The sequence below is a fragment of the Armigeres subalbatus genome, chromosome 3, assembly GCF_024139115.2.
Source record: "Armigeres subalbatus isolate Guangzhou_Male chromosome 3, GZ_Asu_2, whole genome shotgun sequence".
Lineage (NCBI taxonomy): Eukaryota > Metazoa > Arthropoda > Insecta > Diptera > Culicidae > Armigeres > Armigeres subalbatus.
In genome coordinates, this window is record NC_085141.1 from 411,190,070 (window position 1) to 411,212,719 (window position 22,650).

A 22,650-nucleotide genomic window follows, 5' to 3' on the forward strand; every position below is an offset into this window, starting at 1 on the left:
ATCCAATGAATGGAATGGGATCTGACAGAAATACTTTGTAATTCAGTGTCTTTTGAGTCGCGATTCATAATGGGACTGCTTAAAAATTGGTGGTCTCTCGAGCAACCCGAAAGTAATCGAGCTCTGGGCTTGGAAACGCCGGTGCAATACAAGGAGCGATGGATATCCATCAGAGTGTTCTATTGTTTAGGTTTTTTGATATACTTCACGTTCAGTGCTGTCGTTACTTCATTATGGCCGTATTTGAAAACAGTAAGATACCTCCTTCTTATAAACATTATAATACTCATGGTGTTGTACAAATTTCAGTTAGACCCAGAAGCCGACAAACAATTTCTTACCTACATTCTTGCGTTGCCTTCGTTTATGCAACTTGTATTCAGTCCAGTTTTTGGTTGGTGGAGCAACAGAATATCATCGGCTAGGATCCCGATTGTCGTTAGTTTGGTGTCCTTCATTTGCGGACATGTGCTGTACGCAGTGATGGAAGACATTCCGGTGTACCGCAAGGAAATTCTGATGATGTCACGAGCCATGGCAGGGTTGGTGACTGCCGCAACTGCTATCAATCGAGCATACATATCATCCGCCACGACAGTTGCAGAAAGGACTATGACAGTGTCACACGTGAATCTTGGCAATACGTTGGGCTTATTGGCGGGATCTGCTTTCCAGCCGATCGTATCCTTCTTGGGAAAAAAAGGATTCTGCCTTTTAGGATTCATTCGGCTCAATATGTTTTCAACAGTAGGATGGATAGGCGTAATTTTTGGGTTCTTCGTGTTTGCGCTAATGATGCCATGTGTCTTCCAAGAGCATCATATCGCAGTAAAGGAGGTTATGATGAACAATGGAGAGCTGAAGGACGGCTCAAAACTTCCTGTCGAACGACTCCATTATCAACCAATAGTTTTAACACTGGTTGCATTTGCTTCTATAATGTACGGTCATACTACATTTAATTCGTAAGTATTACATTTTTCGTCTTTATTATCTTTGATTCTCAAGGTAGAGTTCGATCGGTAGAGGCACGTTCTTGTCCTCGATAACATGCATTACGTCATAAGGACTTTCTTCAGTCTAGCGGTAAGATGCGTAGCAATAAAATCCAAACCCTGAAAAGGGCTGGGTTTGGTTTCCGGTCCGGTCTACGACATTTTATCGACTTCATTTTACATAAGGATACCATCGCGTTAGTTTTATATGTTTTTATAATACATGAATGCAAAATGGTCTTGGCTAGATGACTCGCACACAATATCTGTTGAAGTGCGAAATGAACATTGAACTACGAGGTGACAATTGCGCAGAACAGTATGCCAATAAAGTAAAAGGAAGAAAAAGATAAATGCGGATTAATGTTGAGAAGGGTAAGCTTTATGCAACGCCAACTTAATATTGAACATATTTAAGCTTGATATAAAGGTTTGTCCAACCTTTTCAAGCCATAGACAATATTTAAAATTCACTTTTGTTGGAGGGCCTATATTCGGAAGTCTTTTTAAATATTTTCAAAATAATCAGTGTTTTTTTTTTCATTTTCTAGAAAAAAAAATAAACACTATTTTATTGCGTTCAAACAATCTTTTTTGTTTATTTTGTTTTCGTCGTTGCATTAGAGATCCATTTCAGGTAAATTATTCACATCGGTAAACGGTGTTAATAAAATGGATATTTCGTTACTTTACCGGCATATTGAACATCAACTGTTTTAACAGATTGAGAGAAATGTTCCAGATTTCAGAAAACCACTGTGTCAAAGTGCTAGTTTTGTTTCAAAAGCTTCAATGTTTGATAATAAAAGTTGGGCGGTACTTCATTGCTTTGCATAGCAATATTTGCTAGAAAAGTCAATTCACTCACCTATTCAGGTTCATTCTGCTCGGGTAGTGGTTTTCTTTTATCTTGTAAAAAAAGTTCCCTTTTTCATTTCGAAAAGAATAAAATCTATCAAGTGTGGTACCACGGCTTAGTCAATGAACTTCGCAATAGTGCAGCAAGTCTCCGTATTCGGCCATTATTTCCATCAACATCATTTGGATTTAGGTGTGGTTTAGTTTCCTAACGTTGATAAAGTTGGTTGTCTTAATAACGATCGTCGATACTTTAGGAATATTGAACGTTTTTGCATATCGATTATTTTGATCAGAGGTGAGCCAGCCTAAGACTGCAAGCCTCTTCAAGCAGGAATCAAATTAAAAAAAATCTTTTGGCAATATCGCCATACCTATGTGATTGCTTTTCCTTGCTTAGAATTGTCACAACGCCATTGTTCTTTCCTGTAATTGTTGGTGCTCCATCAATCGTAAGGCCACTTAAGTTTTTGAAGGTTTCACTGCATTAGGATCCAAGCTGATAATTCCTCTGTCATTCGAATATGACCATCTATTTCTCTTATGAAGAAAGCCATGATTTTCATGTCACCATTCTCATCGTTTGCGAGAGAGTAGAATATGTAGCAGGTGGCTTTTTCACGTAACGTAGCTTTTAAATCTTCTGCGAGAACTTTTACTTTTCACCGTGTTGCGTGCAGACTAATGCTTCCGAAGGAAGCTGTTTCCTTAGGACACACGATGTTAACAACAACCGAAATGCAAACAAGTTCTCCGTCCTGGAAAAGTTTGCTGTTAGCCTATAATATTTTTGAAGTAATAAATTTCATTATTCATGATGATAACACGATTCATGCTTTATATATGGCGCTTCAATAACATAATGGGCATATAACAAAATAAACAAAAAATGGGCACAATGAAAGGCTTTTCTAGTCATGTTTTATGCTTAACAATGGGCCACATGTAGGGGGTCCCGTAGCGTAGTTGGCTACACGTTCGCCTTACAAGCGGATGGTCATGGGTTCGATTCCCAGCTCCTCCACCAAACCCTCGTCAGTCGCCGGATCCGCAGCCTATACGGTGGCGTTTTGGAGACGCGCCTTACCGTCACGGCTGCCTGTTGACGACTGACCACTTGTTCTTCTCGGAGGCATTCCTCCAACGTTACCCGGATAAATGGCAACCGAACAATACAACGATCATTAAATACACGACATGGACAAACGGACACAATGGACACACGACGAGATGGGCTGGCAACGACAACGATAATGAGTAATGGAAATCTGGAAATAGATTCTGTGTATCAGGTATCAGGTATCAGAACGTCGGCTCAGGAGGCACGTTCCCCTCAATTTGGGAGATTTGTGCCATCGCCTTCACTGGCCTTTCTCATCATTTACCTGACGGAAAAGGAAGTGAAAAGGGGAAAGGAAGAGGAAGTGAAGTTGGAAAGGAGAATGGAACCATTTATAGGAAAGCCAATTATGTGGACTCACACGCATTCAGCTAGGGACTAAAGAGAGGTCACAAAAACACAGAGGACGTAACAATGGACGAACGTCAAAGACGAAACACAGAGTGCACTGTGAAAAACGCATAATGCGAATCCATATAGGTGACAATCACAAAATATATTGTAAAAATCGCATAATGCGAATCCATATAGGTGGCAATTTGTTGAAAACTAAGTAAAACACATATTCATAACCCATTCTTATTGAACCTAACGTTGAGATAGAACAAGAGTAGCCGAACCCGAACGTCAAGAACGAAACACAGAGTACACTGTGAAAAACGCATAATGCGAATCCATATAGGTAACATACACAAAGTACATTGTAAGAAAACGCATAATGCGAATCCATATAGGTGACAATTTGTTGAAAACACATATTCATAACCCCATTCTTATTGAACCTCACGTTGAGATTGAACAAGAGTAACCGAAGCCGAACGTCAAGGACGAGACACAGAGTACACTGTGAAAAACGCATAATGCGAATCCATATAGGTAACATACACAAAGCACATTGTAAAAAACGCATAATGCGAATCCATATAGGTGACAATTTGTTGAAAAAAAAAACTAAGTAAAAAAAAACATTTTCATAACCCCACCCTTATTCAACCTCAAGTTGATTTTAAACAAGAGTAGCTGAAGCCAAACATCAAAGACGAAACACAGATTACACTTTGAAAAACGCATAATACGAATCCATATAGGTGACAAACACAAAGTACGTTGTAAAAAAACGCATAATGCGAATCCATATAGGTGAAAATTTGTTGAAAAACTAAGTAAAAACATATTCATAATCTCACCCTTATTCAACCTCAAGTTGAGATAAAACAAAAGTAGCTGAAGCCGAACGTCAAAGACGAAACACAGAGTACACTGTGAAAAGCGCATAATGCGAATCCATATAGGTGACGAACAGAAAGTCCGTTGTAGAAGATGCATAATGCGAATCCATATAGGTGGAAGTTTGTTGAAAAACTAAGTAGAACACATATTCATAACCCCACACTCACGTTGAGGATGAACAAGAGTAGCCAAAGCCGAACGTCAAAGACGAGACACAGAGTACACTGTGAAAAACGCATAATGCGAATCCATATAGGTGACAATTTGTTGAAAACTAAGTAAAACACTTATTCATAACCCCACTCTTATTTAACCTCACGTTGAGATTGAACAAGAGTAGCCGAAGCCTAACGTCAAGGAAGAGACACAGAGTACACTGTGAAAAAACGCATAATGCGAATCCATATAGGTAACATACACAAAGCACATTGTAAAAAACGCATAATGCGAATCCATATAGGTGACAATTTGTTGAAAACTAATTAAAACACATATTCATAACCCTACTCTTATTTAACCTCACGATGAGGTTGAATAAGAGTAGCCGATTATCTCGGAGAAGTAAAAAGTCAACTACGCCATAGCTCCGGTTAGCGCAGCGACGGCTAAATACTGTGAAGGGGGCCCTGGTGCTTCACAGGCTCCGTTTGCGGTTAGGTTCTTATTAGACCCCCCTAACCATTCATTCGTAGGCACGGTAAGCATAAAGCCGCATCACACCGAAAATTAGGGGTCACCTGTATGGTGGACTTTTACCACTGGAACAGGCAATCCGTAATGTTATTCTTAGCCAGATAACTAGCTGCCGACACCACACGGCTATCTAGGCTGTTCGTGGAGAGAAGTTGACATTGACTTTACGTCAACTCTCAATGTGGCCGAACAGCCATCAAACCCTCATCAGTCGCCGGATCCGCAGCCCATACGGTGGCGTTTTGGGGTACGCGCCTTACCGTCACGGCTGCCTGTTGACGACTGACCACTTGTTCTTCTCGGAGGCATTCCTCCAACGTTACCCGGATAAATGGCAACCGAACAATACAACGATCATTAAATACACGACATGGACAAACGGACACAATGGACACACGACGAGATGGGCTGGCAACGACAACGATAATGAGTAATGGAAATCTGGAAATAGATTCTGTGTGGATTCTGTACAGCAGAATATCACAGTAGATCTCGACACAGTAGCGATTAAGTAATGCAACGTACACACCAGTCAAGCAGTTCGACGAACATTGACTCCGCCCCCCAGAAAACGCTTCGGTTGCTGCTTTGTTTGAACGTGTGTGAAGTTGTTCGAACAACCATTTGACAGTTGGCGGCTCGGTTGGAAAAAATTAAAACGGTTTGATTTTGGTTTGAGTTGCCGGGGGTGGAGTCAAGGTTCGCCGAACATGTTTGAGCATTTGTAGTGAAGTTGCACAAACCCTCATATATTTTTCGATGGTTGGTGCTCAAGTTGGCGCTTCGGTTGTTCGTGTGTGATACTGTTGGTCGAATAAATTGATTGTTCGTGCCGCTGTTGGTAAAACTTTATGGATGTTTGAATAAACGAGAGGTGGAGTCAATGTTGGTCAAACTGCTTGACCGTGTGTACGTTCCATAAGACAGACGGCCTGAACAAATAAAGAAAGGAAGAAAAAAATGGGCCACATGAAGTGTATTCTTTGAAATCCTTCGCGGGCCGCAGAAAAAGGCATGGAGGGCCGCAGAATCAGAGTTTTGTATAGAGCAAATCTCGTTTCGGTCTGCATGTCGGGGGACCTAAGCTGGTTACGTACCGTCGTGCGGGGCTTCTGTTGATTCCGGGGGCTACTTTGGATTTTTGATTTTTTGAAAAAAATAAACGGAAAAAATACCAAATTTGAAACATAAAGTTGCTGTCCAACTATTAACAAGACACCCGATTGGTAATAATGACAATTTTATAGTAATTTTCGTTATAATTCTTGTTTTAAAATGTCCAAAGTAGCCCCTGATTTTTCAAAAGAAGCCCCGCACGACGGTAATCCATAAAAGGCCCTATTCGCAGCAGCAATATGTTTTTTCACTTCACGGGAAACGTCATTGTCACATGTCACAAGCGTTCCAAGGTAAACAAATTCTTCAACAACTTCAGACACAACTTCAAGCACTACCTCAGCACCAACATCACTAGGTCTTCCTCAATCTCTACCTGCCACCATGTACTTTGTCTAGTAGTTAATGTTAATGTGTTAATGGTTAAGCCTAGCCTTGCCGTCTCCCTCTACAGCGGGACAAAAGCCTCCACTACTGCTCTGCGATCGATTCCAATGAGGTTGATGTCGTCCGCAAAGCCTAGGAGTATATGTGTGTGATGATACTGCCGTTCCTCTGCACGCCAGATCTCCTAATAGCGCCCTTGAGTGCAATGTTGAACAACAAATTCGAAAGTGCATCACCCTGCTTCAACCCGTCTAAGGTCACAAACGAGGTTGACACTTCATCTGCAATCCGAATACTTGATTTCAAGCCATCCAGCGTTGCACGTATCAGTCTAATCAGTTTCGCCGGAAAACCATGTTCGGACATTATCTGCCACAGCTCATTTCTTTTCACCGAATCGTACGCTGCTTTGAAATCAATGAACAGATGGTAAGTCTGCAAGTTGTACTCCCGGAATATATCAAAGAACATTCGCAGGCTAAACATCTGATTCGTCGTTGATCGGCCCTCGCGAAAACCTGCCGGGTATTCGTCGATGAAGAACTCCTCAAGCGGTCTCAGTCTGTTGAACAGGATACGCGGATACAGGATTTTGTACGCCGAGTTCAGGAGGGTGATCCCTCTGTAATAGGCACACTCTAGTCTGTGCCCTTTCATATAGATTGGGCATATGAGGACATCCAACCAGCCGGCAGCTTCCCATATTTTCTGGATAATGTGGTGGATTGATTAATGCAGCTGCTCACTTCCGTGTTTGACCGGGATCTCGCCCTTCCCAGCAGCTTTACTGTTTTCAGCTCGTTTATAGCCTACTTAACCTCATCCAGAGTTGGTGGTTCCACATCTTGACCGTCGTCTAATATGTTCATTAGGGTGGCTCAAAAAACACTTTTTAAATTTTTTGATGGGCCTCCCTCTTATTCGGTTCTATTTGACGCCTTGATGTTCTGGACAAAATTTTAGCCAAATCGGTCAACGTTTGTTCGGTGCCATACTCGTTGGAAGTTTATATGCAAAAATGTATGCAGAAACATCCCAAAACAGTGATTTGCAGTTGGACGGCACTTCAGAGAAATGCTAATAACTTAGCCGGTCAAACTCTTATCTTCTCGCGGTTTTCTGCATAACATTCTGTAATAAATTCTTCAAGATCTGAATGAGTATCATAGTTCTTCATCGTTAGTTGTGCCGTCCAACTGCAATTAACTGTTTTTGGATGTTTCTGCATACATTTTTGCATATAAACTTCCAACGAGTTTAGCACCGCCCAAACGTTGACCGATTTGGCTGAAATTTTGGCCAGAGCATCAGGGCATCAAATAGAACCGAATAAGAGGCCCATCAAAAATTTGAAAAAGTTTTTCCCATACTAATTTGAGCCACCCTAATGTTCATCCTGCTCCTTAATACACCTTCATTTTCACCGTTGAACAACGTCCACGTCCACGTCCTTGCGAATGCTGAGGAACGGGAAGGATGGGTAGTTGGACACCTACTTAAGAAAGATGCAGAGAATTTTACGACCTCTTATGCCACGGTAGGTATTTGGATTGTGTGGAAGGTTATAACAGTAGAAATCGTTTTGGTAGAACGTGAAACACAGAAAGAACTAAGATAGAAATACAAAGTAGAAGGGGACGAATTGAACCCACGACCTCCTGTTTATAAGGCAGAAGCGGTAGCCACTAGACCACCGAGCTCGTCCCATTTGAATAGTGTCAATTTGTCACAATATTCATGCCTGTTTTACTTTTGCTTCAACTGGATATTATAAACGTGGTGTTTGTGTCACTGTGAAGATGCTGGGTCATTAGGCCGAAGGCCGTTAGGCTGAAAGTCATTAGGCCGAACGGTCATTAGGCCGAATGAGAACTGGGGAGTGAGAAGTGAGTAGTGCGAAGTGAGGAAGAAGTAGAATGGAGAAGAAGGAAGAAGGAGAAAGAAAGAAGGAAGAAGGAAGAAGGAAGAAGGAAGAAGGAAGAAGGAAGAAGGAAGAAGGAAGAAGGAAGAAGGAAGAAGCATTATCTCCTCCAGACTAGCTAAATGGTCATATGGCTATCGCTTCTGCCTCATACGCAGGAGGTCGTGGGTTCAATCCCAGCCTGGTCTTATTAAAAAAAATCATGCTCATGCTCAATGTCCAAAAGCATTATCTCCTTTGTACCAGAGATTTGGAGATTTCATCTTTATTTTGCTGAATCTAGCTTTTGTCCAAGCATAAGTTTTGCAGTGCCCTGATGAGATCTTCTCTTAGAGGCCCCACATACGCTTCGACGTGTTGTTCAACATTGGCTCCGCCCCAGGAAATTTTGTTTGGTCGGAGTAAAGTCGGGATAGTTGTACTGTCCAACAACAGTCGCACAACTTGCTCACAGACGGTCCGACTTTACCCCGACGAAACCAAATTTCCTGGGGCCGGAGTCAACATTGTACAACATATTGGAGCCTATATGGGCCCAATGTCCCCTTCTGAATTATGACGTATTTCTAATTGATACAGTACTCAAAATGATATTGGGAACATGTCGCTCTGCACAAGCATCTGCGTTCTCAAAAACACTATTGTTTTATTCCGACTCTACCTAAATACCTCAGGATTGCATCGCACAAGTCATGCAACTCTACTTATGTATGATTTCATTTCTTATCAATATGTGGATATAGGGAAAAGAAAACGATTTTGATTTGATTATTGGAAGAGGACATTTCCTTTATCAATTTTGGAAACAAAGTTTTTTTTTAAAGAGAACGAAGAGCAAATATTAGTAGAAACATAATTAATCAGTACCTTAGGTTTAGTTATTAGGACCAATATTTATATCAAATAATAGACCCGTAAAAACATTTCTCGGGAAATTCGGGAAACTACTGTTCATATCCCGGGAAATTCTATTTCCCGGGAAATCCTTCCCGAGAATGGAAGCCCTAATGTTGATTAAGTCGATATCAAATCATGTAAGAAAAATAATTTCATAAAAATATATTAAGCTCGTTTAGTGGAATGTATTAAACCGTCTAAGACGAATTAAGTACTGTCCATTTCATTCCACCAGTTAATTTTCGTTATCTTTGCAGATACTGGGTCATTAGGCCGAAGGCCGTTAGGTCGAAAGTCATTAGGCCGAACGGTCATTAGGCCGAATGAGAACCGGGGAGTGCGAAGTTAGTAAGAAGTAGAATGGAGAAGAAGGAAGAAGGAGGAAGAAAAAAGGAAGAAGGATGAAGAAAGAAGAAAGAAGGATGAAGGAAGAAGGATGAAGGAAGAAGGATGAAGGAAGAAGGAAGAAGCATTATCTCCTCCAGACTAGCTTAATGGGCATAAGGCTATCGCTTCTGCCTCATACGCAGGAGGTCGTGGGTTCAATCCCAGCCTGCAAAGATAACGAAAATTAACTGGTGGAATTAAATGGACAGTACTTCATTCGTCTTAGACGGAATAATTTCATGTTAAATAACATTTTCTGAGTTACTCCACACACAACTTTCCAAGTACCGCCGTCGGGGGTGACAATGGGTCATCGCTCTCACCTGCAGCCTGGAGGTCGGATAACAAAATCGTTCAAAAAGGTCTCTTATATTTTAGTCTTCTTGCCCTCAGATACATTCAATCTATTCTACAAGCATTCTAAGTACTTGAAACAGTGACCCATTCTCACCCCCATTTGACCCATTGTCACCCCCGACGACGGTATGTTCTATTTTTCATCTCGATAATTTCTTGTGACGATGGTCCCTTCAATATCGACACATGGAGCTTTGACAAACATTCGAAGAACTTACAAACATTCCAAGAACGGAACAAACGTGTCCTCAATGGAAAATAACCAAACATGTGATGTCTTATCATAGCTTTTCGGATCACTTTTTTTGCCATTTCGGCATCAAGCTGCGATATATTTGCTTTATTGACATGTCATGATTGTGAGACAATTATGCCCCTGTTTTTATCGTCTATTATTAGCGAATCTCGCACGCAAAGTGGTATGTTGATAAAGAAACGCAATATCATCGTTTGCCGATTTAGTCAATGGATCTGGTTCTGATCGATATGTTTCGTAATTCAGTGTCTTTTAAGCCGCGATACGTAATGGGGCTGTTTCAAAAGTGGTGGTCTCTCGAGCAACCGGAAAGCAATCGAGCGCTGGGTTTGGAAACGCCGGTGCAATACAAGGAGCGATGGATATCCATCAGAGTGTTTTATTGCTTGGGCTTTCTGATATACTTCACGTTTTATGCCGTGATTACGGGATTATGGCCGTATTTGAAGATAGTAAGTTATCTTCATTCTACAAATATTTCGATACTCAAGATGTTGTACACATTTCAGTTAGATCCTGAAGCCGACAAGAAATATCTCACCTACATTCTTGCGTTGCCTTCAATTGTCCAACTTATATTCAGCCCACTTCTTGGTTGGTGGTCCAACAGAATTTCATCGGTAAGAATTCCAGTTCTTGTTAGTTTGATGTCCTTCATTGTTGGACATGTTATTTATGCGATTATGGAAGACATACCGGTGTACCGCAAGGAAATTCTGTTGATATCACGAGGCATGGCAGGGATGGTGACTGCCGCAAGCGCTATCAATCGAGCGTACATATCATCTGCCACGACGGTTGCGGAAAGGACTGGGACAGTCTCACGCGTGAATTTTTGCAATACGTTGGGCTTATTGGCGGGATCTGCTTTCCAGCCGATTCTATCCCTAATGGGAAAAGAAGGATTCCACTTTTTGGGTTTCATCCGACTCAACATGTTTTCAACAATAGGATGGATAGGTGCAATTATTGGGTCCACGGTATTTGCGCTAATGATGCCATGCGTGTTTAAGGAGAATCATATCGCTGTTAAGGAGGCTATGATGAAAAATGAAGAGGCAATGAAGGACGGATCGAAACTTCCTGTCGAACCACTACGTTATCAACCAATAGTTCTATCTATAGTAGCATTTACCTTTGTGGTGTTCGTTCAAATTGCAGTCCAATGGTAAGTATTACATTTACTTATTTCTAATGTCTAATATCAAAGCAAAGTTTGATCGTCGGCACGATCTTGTTTTCTATTATAATCTACAATCATTATAAAACGACAACTTATCAACGACACGTTATTTTGTACCTGCTACATGGTTAAACTTTTTATAAGGTCGACCCCACTTAATGGGAAAAAATCATCATCATTTTAAAGATGCCCCCTCAGATGTACAGCGGCTTCTACAATTGTTTATTTTTCTGCAAGATTGGTCATTTCTAAGTGCGAGCGTAAAATTTGCATGGGAAAAAGTGTCCCTCTCACTTTGTTTGATTCTATGTGGTGTTGTAGTTGTTGAATGTTATTTACTGCCGTTATACGCAAAACTGTCCCTTGTACATAGGAATCCTAGCAAATAAGGGACAAATATGCGTATCACGCCAGTTTATTAGTGACATTTACAATATTCGCATTGTTATGAAGATGCTCCAGAAAACCGCAAGTCATTTTGTCACAAAATAAAAAAAAATCGCAATTTCCGCCATCCAGAGGCTAGGTATTTCATATGCAAAAGCGGTTAGAGGTGATAGTGACCTTCGGTTTCGTTAATTGCAGAAAATTTAAAATGCGTAACGAACAAACGAAGTAAAGGGGAGCATTTCATTCTTATGTGTTTTAATAGCTGGATGGAGCGTTTCTCCCCGGGGAAGAATTCAACTTTGTTTTACTTTATGGCTTTCGCGGTAATTGTCTAAAGTGACCATATTATGAGTTTTGTGCTAGCGCAGGACAAAAAAATTAGTTGCTTGTGGTTTAATATCTGTCGTTCTTAAATATCGCATAGTTGGATCAGTGCACATGATGAAGAATTGTTGCGTGCGAGTACACTGCTCGCTCATGACATGGTTGGATTTGTCGCCATTCATGCCGCATCACGATGAGTCATTTAATAAGGAAAGGCTTTTTGTCTTGTTCCGATATATTTCGGAAACGCGATCGAGGCAAAACTGTCAAGTTTTATTAATGTTATTCGTGTTAGTTACATAGACAGAAATTGAACCCTGCTCGAACCTACTTGAAATTTTCCCATCTAAGCCGGTCACTTTTCCAAAAAAAAAAATACATGGCTAATTTTTTCACATATGGTTGCCCTATCTTTCGCTTCATGATGTTGGGGGCACAATCAACAAATCTGAAAATCATTAAATGCTACATCCCTGTAACGAGTATGATCGAAGTAAGCTACGCTAAAAAGAAGGGACGTGACTTGTTTGACCTGGTCAAGAAAATTGATATTCTTAAATGTGAAAATGTTGTTCCTAAATGGAAAAATTCAAAACTGAGGCAATATCGTGTCGTGTGTAGCAACCAGAATCACGAATTTCAACTACAGTAGTGAAGAATAAAAACCCAGATTAATCCACCTAGCGGTGATGGTGCCTTTCTCGACCTTCGTAAAATGTGTGTGCTTGAAAAAAGATGAGCTAGTGGCTAGGAGTAAAAAAGACAAATTTCTTTGTCCGTTCTATGAAAATCAGATTATTTATGGCAAAGATATTGTAGATCCAGTTGAAAACCGAAAATCATATTTTGTCCCATTTCCGGATGTCGCAACTGCATCGCGAGTAATGCCCGACTATGGCACAGTTGCGCACTACTCGCGATGCAGTTGCAACATCCGGAAATGCGATTTCGCGGGACCTCGGTTCGGTTTTCAGCTTGATCTACAATATGCTAATAAGAATTTCGACATTTTTGTTTCCTTTTCCAATCTTTTTGACGTACATAACCCTGTTTTATTTCACCCAGTCATATATTTTAAGGATATCACTTTTGGATGTTAGTTGAACTGAAGCTCCGACTACACAAAAAGAAAACGAAAATGTCATTCCCATCACGCGAGCGGAGGGCAATATTTGTTATGATATAAATCTCATGACCGTCTTTCCGCCAAACTCCCGTATGAAGTGGGAGAGACAGAGACATCATCTCAGTTCGTCGAGCTGAATCGATTGGTATATAACACTATGGGTCTCCAGGCCTTCTGTAAAAGTTTGGTTTTTGGAGCGAACATACAGCCTTTTCGTATAAAAAGGCTAAAATGGTGTTTCGGCCATAACTTCCGATCCCATAGTCCGATCTAGCCAATTTTCAATAGGAAACAATGGGACATGATTCTGCGTCGAATGCAACTTGTTGCGTGTAAATCGATTAAGGTTAGGTGGCCGAAAAATAGTTGACATTTTTTGCGATTTTTATGAAAAAAGGTATTTTGGTCATAACTTCCGATCCCATAGTCCGACCTGTCCAATTTTCAATAGGAAATAATGGGAAAGGATTTTGCGTCGAATGCAATTTGTTGCGAGCAAATCGGTTGAGAATAAGTGCCTGGAAAATGAGTGACATTTCTTACGCAATATTTTCGTATGAATTTGTATTTTGGCCATAACTCTCGATCCCATAGTCCGATCTGGCCAATTTCAAATAGGAAATAATGGAACAGGATTATGCGTCGAATGCAACTTGTTGCGAGCAAATCGGTTGAGGATAAGTGTCCGAAAATGAGTGACATTTTTTACGCGATTTTTTTGTATGAATTTGTATTTTGACCATAACTTTCGATCCCATAGTCCGATCTGGCCAATTTCAAATAGGAAACAATGGGACAGGATTCTGCGTCGAATGCAACTTGTTGCGAGCAAATCGGTTGAGGATAAGTGCCCGAAAAATGAGTGACATTTTTACACGATTTTTCGTATGATTTTGTGTTTTGGCCATAACTTTTGATCCCATAGTCCGATCTGGCCAATTTCAAATAGGAATCAATGGGACAGGATTCTGCGTCGAATGCAACTTGTTGCGAGCAAATCGGTTGAGGATAAGTGCCCGAAAAATGAGTGACATTTTTTACGCGATTTTTTCGTAGGATTTTGTATTTTATCCATAACTTTCGATCCCATAGTCCGATCAGGCCAATTTCAAATAGGAAACAATGGGACAGGATTCTGCGTCGAATGCAACTTGTTGCGAGCAAATCGGTTGAGGATAAGTGCCCGAAAAATGAGTGACATTTTTTACGAGATTTTTTCGTATGATTTTGTATTTTGGCCATAACTTTCGATCCCATAGTCCGATCTGGCCAATTTCAAATAGGAATCAATGGGACAGGATTCTGCGTCGAATGCAACTTGTTGCGAGCAAATCGGTTGAGGATAAGTGCCCGAAAAATGAGTGATATTTTTCACGCGATTTTTTTAAATGAATTTGTATTTTGACCATAACTCTCGATCCCATAGTTCGATCTGGCCAATTTCAAATAGGAAACAATGGGACAGGATTCTGCGTCGAATGCAACTTGTTGCGAGCAAATCGGTTGAGGATAAATGCCCGAAAAATGAGTGACATTTTGTTGAGTAGTTTTGCGCACACACACACACACACATACACACACACATACACACACACACACACACACACACACACAGACATCACCTCGATTAGTCGAACTGAGTCGATTGGTATATAACACTATGGGTTTCCGGGCCTTCTATAAAAAGTTTGTTTTTGGAGCGATCATATAGCCTTTACCGTATACTTAGTATACGAGAAAGGCAAAAACAGCCACCTCCTTAGAAATGGCAGTATCTAGTGCCGGAAATGGAAATGGTAGTGATGAAGCATGACGATGAGAAATTTTGATTTTCGCTAGTTCCTGTATCTCTAGAAGCGTGAGGTAGATTCGAAATTGGATTCTAACGAGTTTCACCTTAAACAAATCGCAGATTCATGCGAAATTTCGCAGAGTTCACCAACAGTAGAACTGTTCGATAAACAATTTTACATATTTTTGATTATTTTAACAGTTCACAATCACAGAAAATCTGTGAAATAATTATCATACAGAGCAATTTGATGTATCATCAACTGAGTTAAGGGGCTACACTGCTGTACTGGCGTCATACGAATATTTGGTCCATGTTCACTGGGATCCCTATGTACATGGGACAATTATGCGTATAACGGCAGTGTAGAGCACGAAAAAAGGTGTACATCAGGATTTTGGGATTCAACAATCGACATTCTGTAAAAAGTTTTTTTTTATGTATCCTTAAAAGGGAAAAACCATCAAGGCAATTCGTAAACAAAATGACTAAATAGTAACAAGTTATTCAACGTAACAACCAGATCCAATACAATCGATAACTCACCTATCTAAATAGCACGCTCAAATCTTCCGTTCCATTTATGGTGGGTCATGCAGTGGGTGTCCAATTTAACATCTTTTCTTTATCCTCTCATCTCTAACGACATGTCTAGGACGAACTAAATCGTTGATATGATAGATGATCAATCTCAAAATTCGCACAAATAAGAAATACAGATATTTTCAATAAGACTCCTGGTTACCTGATTTTACCTTTTCCTCTTCTAACCCATATGATTGTCTTCGCTAGACATTATCTGAAAATAAAAAATAATAGAAAAATCAAGTCAAATAAGACCAAAAAAACGATGCATATTCCCAAGCTTTCAGCTGATATTTCCTGTACAAAATTCAAGTTTGTCGAGCGCACCACTTAGTTAGACTTGACGGATTTCGCTCATTTTTTTACAGAAGCTTGTAGGAGCCATAATTTTGGATTTTAGTGTGTATCTGCCTTTATAAAACAATTTTGATTTTTTGCAGCGTAGAACTCTTTACTTATAACATTTGTTACTTATTGCTGACCATAAGGCTGAATATGTATCATGTTCAATATTGAACTTTTCTGTCAAATTCATGAAGTTAAATTGTGAATTTACCGTCCAACCAGAAAGTGTTTATATTTTTTATTCGTTGGAAAGTACAGTGTTGGATTTATATATACGAATTAAAATACGAATTAAAAAAGGTAACTTGGCTTAGAAAATTCGCTCTGTGAACATGTTTAATGGACACTGAGCGGCGAGGCTACGATTGCTCAGGGGGTTGTAAATGCCACCAAGAAGAAGGTGAGTAATAATTTTGTTTGTTCCTATTATCTATTGTGACGCACACATCAATCTTCGAAGGCGCGTCTTGTCCTCGATAAAGTGTATTACGTCACCACGAAGTGACGGGCCATTTTACTTTTGATAAGCGTAATTTCCAACCTTTCCAGCTCATTGTTCTACATATTGATGATATGGGTAAAAGACAAGCCCACTAATCAGTGTTACAAGTCAAATTACTTGAATAAATTCAATCAGATTAATCCATCTAGCGGCGATGATACATAAAAAATACATAAGAAAGGTACAAAAACCATTTTAGGAATCTTTATCGCATTTTACATGTTTTTGCATTAAATAATATGCATTGCCACCACTCTTGGAAAAAAATTTGAATTTTTTTTTCCAATAATTCAATAAATGAAAATAATTCCGAAATGCAATTTCCGATCGGGCCAATTTTCAATAGCGAACAGTGGGATCGCATTCCCCGTCGATTGCAACTTGTTGCTAATTCCAAAAAGTGTGGCTACAAATTTTGTACACATACACACTAGGGTGCCTATGAAAATAACATTTTCGAATTTCAAAAAACGACATTGCTCACAAGTTTCATTACCCAAAAATATGACCCCATGCAAAATTCAAATTTAAAATTTTTACCTATGAGGGGGGAACCATAGGAAAAGTCGAAAATCGTATCTTTGTTTTTAATGCCAAATGACTTAGAAATGCATGAAACGTCGAGATCTGATGTTATTTAAAATATTTTTTTTTGAAAAAAATCGATTTTTTCTCTTAAAATATTTTTGGGACTTTCATCGAATTTTAACACCGTACGATACGCAAACGTTTCCCCCAATGCGAAATTTGAGAATGATTTAGAATCGCTTAAAATGATCAAAACTTTAATTTAATATTTATTATTTTTAATAATTTTTTTGTTTTTTGGTGCCAAAGGACTCAAAATGCATAAAACTTTGAGAATTATTTTTTTGAAAAAAATCGACTGTTTTGGGACCTCATAAAATTTAAAAACCGGACGTTACGCAAACATTTCCTTAGCTCTAAAATATGCCCCTATGTAAAATTTGAGCTCCATCGGACATGATTTAGGGGTGCTTTGAATTTTTTGTAACTTTGAAAACTTTTGTGATCAGATTTACGGAGAAAATTATCAGATTGCTAGGCAGTGTTTATTACACTGAGGTTTATTTTTGGAATGTTGACATTTTCATCAGTACAGATCATTAAGCATATTTATGGCTTTGTGCTGTGAAAAAAACGAAAGCATTTGGTCATTGTTATGAAAAGTTGTACAAATTTTGCGTGGCCAATAAAAAAAATCTTTGGGAAGGTCAAAACATACAAACCGCCCTGCTGAATAAATAAGGTTGTCAATCCAAAAAATAACTCAACACATAAAGGTCATTTGTTTTGAGTATCTATACTAAAAAATACGCTACAAAACTACTTTAGTTCTCGATAAAACAGGGGGTGATCAAGTCTCCCCGGGGATCAAGTCTACCCACCTTCCCCTAAAGGAGTTTGAAAGGTAATTTAAGAAATTACGTGAGTAATGTAAAAAAGGAGTTGTTATATTGACATACTGTTTTGTTCAATAAGTTACATGGTTCTTCTAAATGAGCTCAGATTTTTTCTTCTCAACGACTGAACGTCGACGTTAGAAGCTATTTTTCTGTAGATCTCTCCGATTTTTATGATTACGCAAAATTTTAAATTCTATTATCACTTGATTCATTGTTTTCCTTTCCATACAGCTATCAACGCTTCTGTTGTTATTTGCGCATTCTCTTTAGCATTTCGTTTTTCAGCTCTCAAATGAAACATGAACTTACGAAGAACTTCACCATACAACGACAAATTAGATGACTTGGGAAACAACAGCAAACATTCCCCAACAATCAGAATATCCTCCATTTTATGAAAAGTAATAATAATAAATAGTGTGAATGCTTTTACTTCCAAAATTCAAATAAATACTGGTAATGGGAAAACCTAGAATGAAAAAATAGCTTTGATAAATTTTGAGCACCACCAATCACAAAAGTCACAAAAATGCTCTAAGAGAAAATATCGATTTTTTAAATTTGTTTTTTTTTTAAATTACGTCAGATCTTGACGTGTCATGCATTTTTAAGTCATTTGGCATCAATAACAGAAAATCGATTTTCGAAAAATTTTCATGGGTAAAAATTTCAAAACCTTGATGAATTTTAGGCACCTCTAAATCATGTCCGATTGAGCTCAAATTTAGCATGGAGTCATATTTTGGGGTAATGAAACTTGTGAGTAATGTCGTTTTTTTTAAATTCAATGACTTTTTTTTCCCCATACATTCCATTGGCGCCTCAATACACATACAAACATCACCTCAGTTCGTCGAGCTGAGTCGATCGGTATACAACCCTATGGGTCTCCGGGCCTTCTATCAAAAGCTCTAGCTATAGCCTTTCGGTATAACTTTGTTGTACGAGAAAGGCAAAAAAAGTAGATTTATAAAAATAATCAGAAAATAATACAAAAGTCAAATGTACGAAAAACCCTGAATAAACCACCTAGCAGTGATGATGCCTTTCTCGTGCATTATAAAATATATTGAAAAAAATCGCATAAGAGCTCTTTAGGGTAATAGATCATATTTTTTCGATCATTTTGCATGTTTTTGCATTGATTAAAATGTAATAAAAAAAAATCGATTTATTTTTTTCCGAGGGAGACCCTTGGGAAAAAACAATGTTTTTTCAATAATTTTGAAATGCAATGTCCGATCGAGCTAATTTTCAATAGCAAACAATGGGACCGCTTTCCCCTTTTTTCAAGTGAGATCAAGGTTTTTCTGAATCTTTGTGAAACCTATATCTAAGTGTATGTGTTTTGGTCATAGATAATGCATACCTTCTCGACACAGTTTATTTTTCTTTTTTATCATTATTAATTGTTTGTGTTTTTAGTTTTGTCATTTTTATGCATATGTGTATGAAATAATATTTGTCTACATTCCACTAACCGCCTATTTTATGAACATCTAGAAAAAAGTCTAACAATCTTCTATCTTCTTTTTCTTCTTCTTCTATATATAAAAATGAGTTTGCATTTCCTTTGAGGCAATATAACTCACGAACGGGATGATCGATTTGCAAGATTTCCTCACTAATCGATTAAAAGATATTTTAGTTACTAGATAAAGATTGTCGCTTCGGTTCCCTTTGTTCTGCTGTCCGAAACATGTGTGGTACATACCTGTCAAATCGTATGGATTTTCCTTCTTTGACATTTAGCTCCCCTATCCTCGCCAGCAAAAGATGTTCCGGACAGCGACAACAGCGACAATCTTTATCTAGTAACTAAAATATCTTTTAATCGATTCGTCTTGGGCTCTGCCGTGTTTATATATACAAAACGTTTTAAGGCTCCCCCAGACCTAAGCGATTTCATCGCCGCGACGGCGACAACTAGTCGCCGCGATTCTATCGTTGGGTCGCTGCAGGCTATGTTCTATTTACGCTTCCATACCAACGGCGACAGAATCGCTGTCGCCAAGCGATAGAATCGCATCGCGACTGTCGCGTCGCATGTGTTTGGGGGAACCTTTAAGGGGAAGGTAGAAAAATTGTAAAAATACCATAGACCTGTGCAGGAGTTCATCAAATTCACTCACCTAATGGATTTTGACCAGGCATTGCATTTTATCCCATCATTCGATCTTTTGAGCAAAGATACTGATGATATTCAGGGATATCGATCTTAGTTATCTATCTGCTCAGTAAACAAAGTGCAATGTTCGCCATGGAGAAACATTTTTTCACTATTTTTGTTGTAGCAACGCCCTCGCAACGTGAACAAACCTCGAAACACGCTGGCTATCTGGATCATCATTGAATGCTCAAATGATAATATCTTTCCAGAGTGCTCTTTGATTGGGGATAATATCTTTGCATAAGCAAGGATAATATCCTGTGCTCAGATGATATTGCAATGCCTGATTTTGACACTTGAGCGGGGTATTCACTCGAACAAAAGTTCATTTTGCGTTCATTTACGACCCGCTCAAACGTCATATTTTCTTTGCGTTGATCAATATTGGGGCGAGTTGTGAGGCAACCCAACCCAATACGACCGCGCCATAAATGATCTAGAGTGCGGCGTCGCAATCAACGCAGAAAATGACATTTTGAATGTAAAACTAAAAAAACGAGCAACGCAGGGTATGTTCTGCTAGTAATATAATAAATCTCATAATAACAATCGTCAATTTAATTAAATTCAATTCGGTATTATCTTTTTCTACATAGTATGCATTCCCATTGGCTGAGTGAATGTGAAAGTTAATTATAGCATGCTACGTATTGAATGATCATGCGGCGATGCGCGGCGTTTGTCAAAAATCTGAATGAAGTATCTGTATGAAAATGACCAACAAAGAATAAATTTCAATCGAAAACACAATACCGACTGCATCACTGTATTATTAAGATATTGCTAACTTCCTGCATATACAAATTAGCACATTTTATTTACTGCTATGCGGTTTTGATGTATTTAAACTTTTGCGTCCTAGACTGGGTGCAAATCGCATATGAAAATATGGTCTTTAAAAATTTTCACTTGTACAACTGTATGGTGCTAATTATGCCACCAACGCGCAGGGCCCGCATCCAAAGGAAATGATATTTTACATAAAGGTAATTGAAGTGCAGTGTGTAGGTTCGTTTTAAAACAAACGTCGTATTCAAAATATATAATCATCAAGTTAGCTCTCTTACTCATTGCATTGATCAACATTGTTCAATTTCAATAATAGTTTAGCCCTGATTATACAGACGACTGTCGTTGAAGTATTCCACTGTTTAACATCAGAATCACCAGTGATATGTGATTCATTGATTATAATTGGGAGAGGTGGCTCGAAAATGCGAGAAACTGAAGGTAGTCTTTATGAATCTTTATAAATCTTTTTAATTACGAATTTTAACCTCATAGCTCTTATGCAGCTAGTTATTCTCATATGGGCCTTGGGATAAGAAAACTATTCTCACTGCACATGCTTTGAAGTTTCATTAATTCAAGACCAATAACTGTAATGCGAAATCGCAGTAAAATAACGTGAGCGCAATTATGGAATTGGATGCCGAAATGTTCGTCAAAGTAATGCAAGAAGAAAAAGTGGACTGTGGGTGGAATCGATGTCGGGTGATTGATGGATTGCAAGTGACAAAAGTGTTGTGCATTTAAGAACAAAAGTAATAACTGTAAGGCAGAATCTCCCAAGGGACCGTACTCAGATAATTTCCTTTAGAATATATGAACAAGGTTATCGTGAAAACATTGAACACTTTTTAGTCCAGTTGGGTATATACAGTTTCTATATGGATTGTAATTTTCAATCTGTTTTACTCATTTGTAACAAAAAAATATTATTACATTTAACAGTTCCATCTTTCAAGTAGTGTTTAATTTGTACGATTTTTTGGTTTATGTTCGCATAATCGATAATCGTCCCTCCTTAGCCGTGCGATAAGACGCGCGGCTACAAAGCAAGACCATGCTAAGGGTGGCTGGGTTCGATTCCCGGTGCCGGTCTAGGCAATTTTCGGATTGGAAATTGTCTCGACTTCCCTGGGCATAAAAGTATCATCGTGCTAGCCTCATGATATACGAATGCAAAAATGGTAACCTGGCTTGGAAACCTCGCAGTTAATTACTGTGGAAGTGCTTTATGAACACTAAGCTGCGAGGCGGCTCTGTCCCAGTGTGGGGATGTAATGCCAATAAGAAGAGAAGAGAAATAAAAATCGATAATCGTAGTTACCAAAAAAAAAGTCAATTTTTTCGACCTTGCTGAGAAAATTGCATATGTTTGAAATGCATTTGGAAATTCTGGGAATCTAGGTTTGAACTATCTGACCAGGGCTGACAACATGGAGATAGTCGCGCAGCCAAAAGTTATGACGATTTCTGTCGTCACTTCTTCACATAGGGGAAATGTTCTGATCTCCATCTCACTGTACATATATCCATCTCATCGCAAAACAAAGCAATACGGCACCAACTTCGTCGCTTCTTTTTGTCAACATGCATGCTCACTGCTGAAAAAAATCACAAAAATAAAACCAAAATTACAAAACAAACCAAATTACTTACCATTGCTTTGTTTTTAATGGGATGGAAATAGGAGCTATGAGATGATGTGGCGAACCGTTCCCCTAGTTGATTGCACGTCATTATAGACGGACTAGTCAAAAACATAATGGCGTCTCAAATAAACAAATAGCAGTAACTTTGGTA

General features: G+C 38.9%; 2 protein-coding genes and 1 long non-coding RNA gene across 3 annotated transcripts in view; 2 read left to right on the top strand and 1 right to left on the bottom strand.

Moving 5' to 3' along the window:
- Positions 1-15,808, bottom strand: part of LOC134227187 (uncharacterized) — a 36,249-nt gene extending 20,441 nt beyond the window's left edge. The window contains exons 1-2 of the long non-coding RNA XR_009983627.1: positions 15,778-15,808; positions 15,579-15,693 (exon numbers count right to left, since the gene is read on the bottom strand). This is a non-coding gene — a long non-coding RNA (uncharacterized LOC134227187). The remainder of the gene's footprint in view (positions 1-15,578; positions 15,694-15,777) is intronic.
- LOC134221399 (major facilitator superfamily domain-containing protein 8-like) lies at positions 70-969 on the top strand. Its single transcript, XM_062700590.1, has 2 exons — positions 70-252; positions 310-969. The coding sequence occupies exons 1-2, from the start codon at positions 70-72 to the stop codon at positions 967-969; spliced, it is 843 nt and encodes a 280-aa protein (XP_062556574.1).
- The window catches only part of LOC134227186 (major facilitator superfamily domain-containing protein 8-like), a 75,323-nt gene continuing 63,132 nt past the window's right edge, over positions 10,460-22,650 (top strand). The window contains exons 1-2 of the mRNA XM_062708507.1: positions 10,460-10,669; positions 10,727-11,385. Of these exons, the coding sequence (XP_062564491.1) occupies positions 10,487-10,669; positions 10,727-11,385 (842 nt within the window). The 5' untranslated portion in view covers positions 10,460-10,486. The remainder of the gene's footprint in view (positions 10,670-10,726; positions 11,386-22,650) is intronic.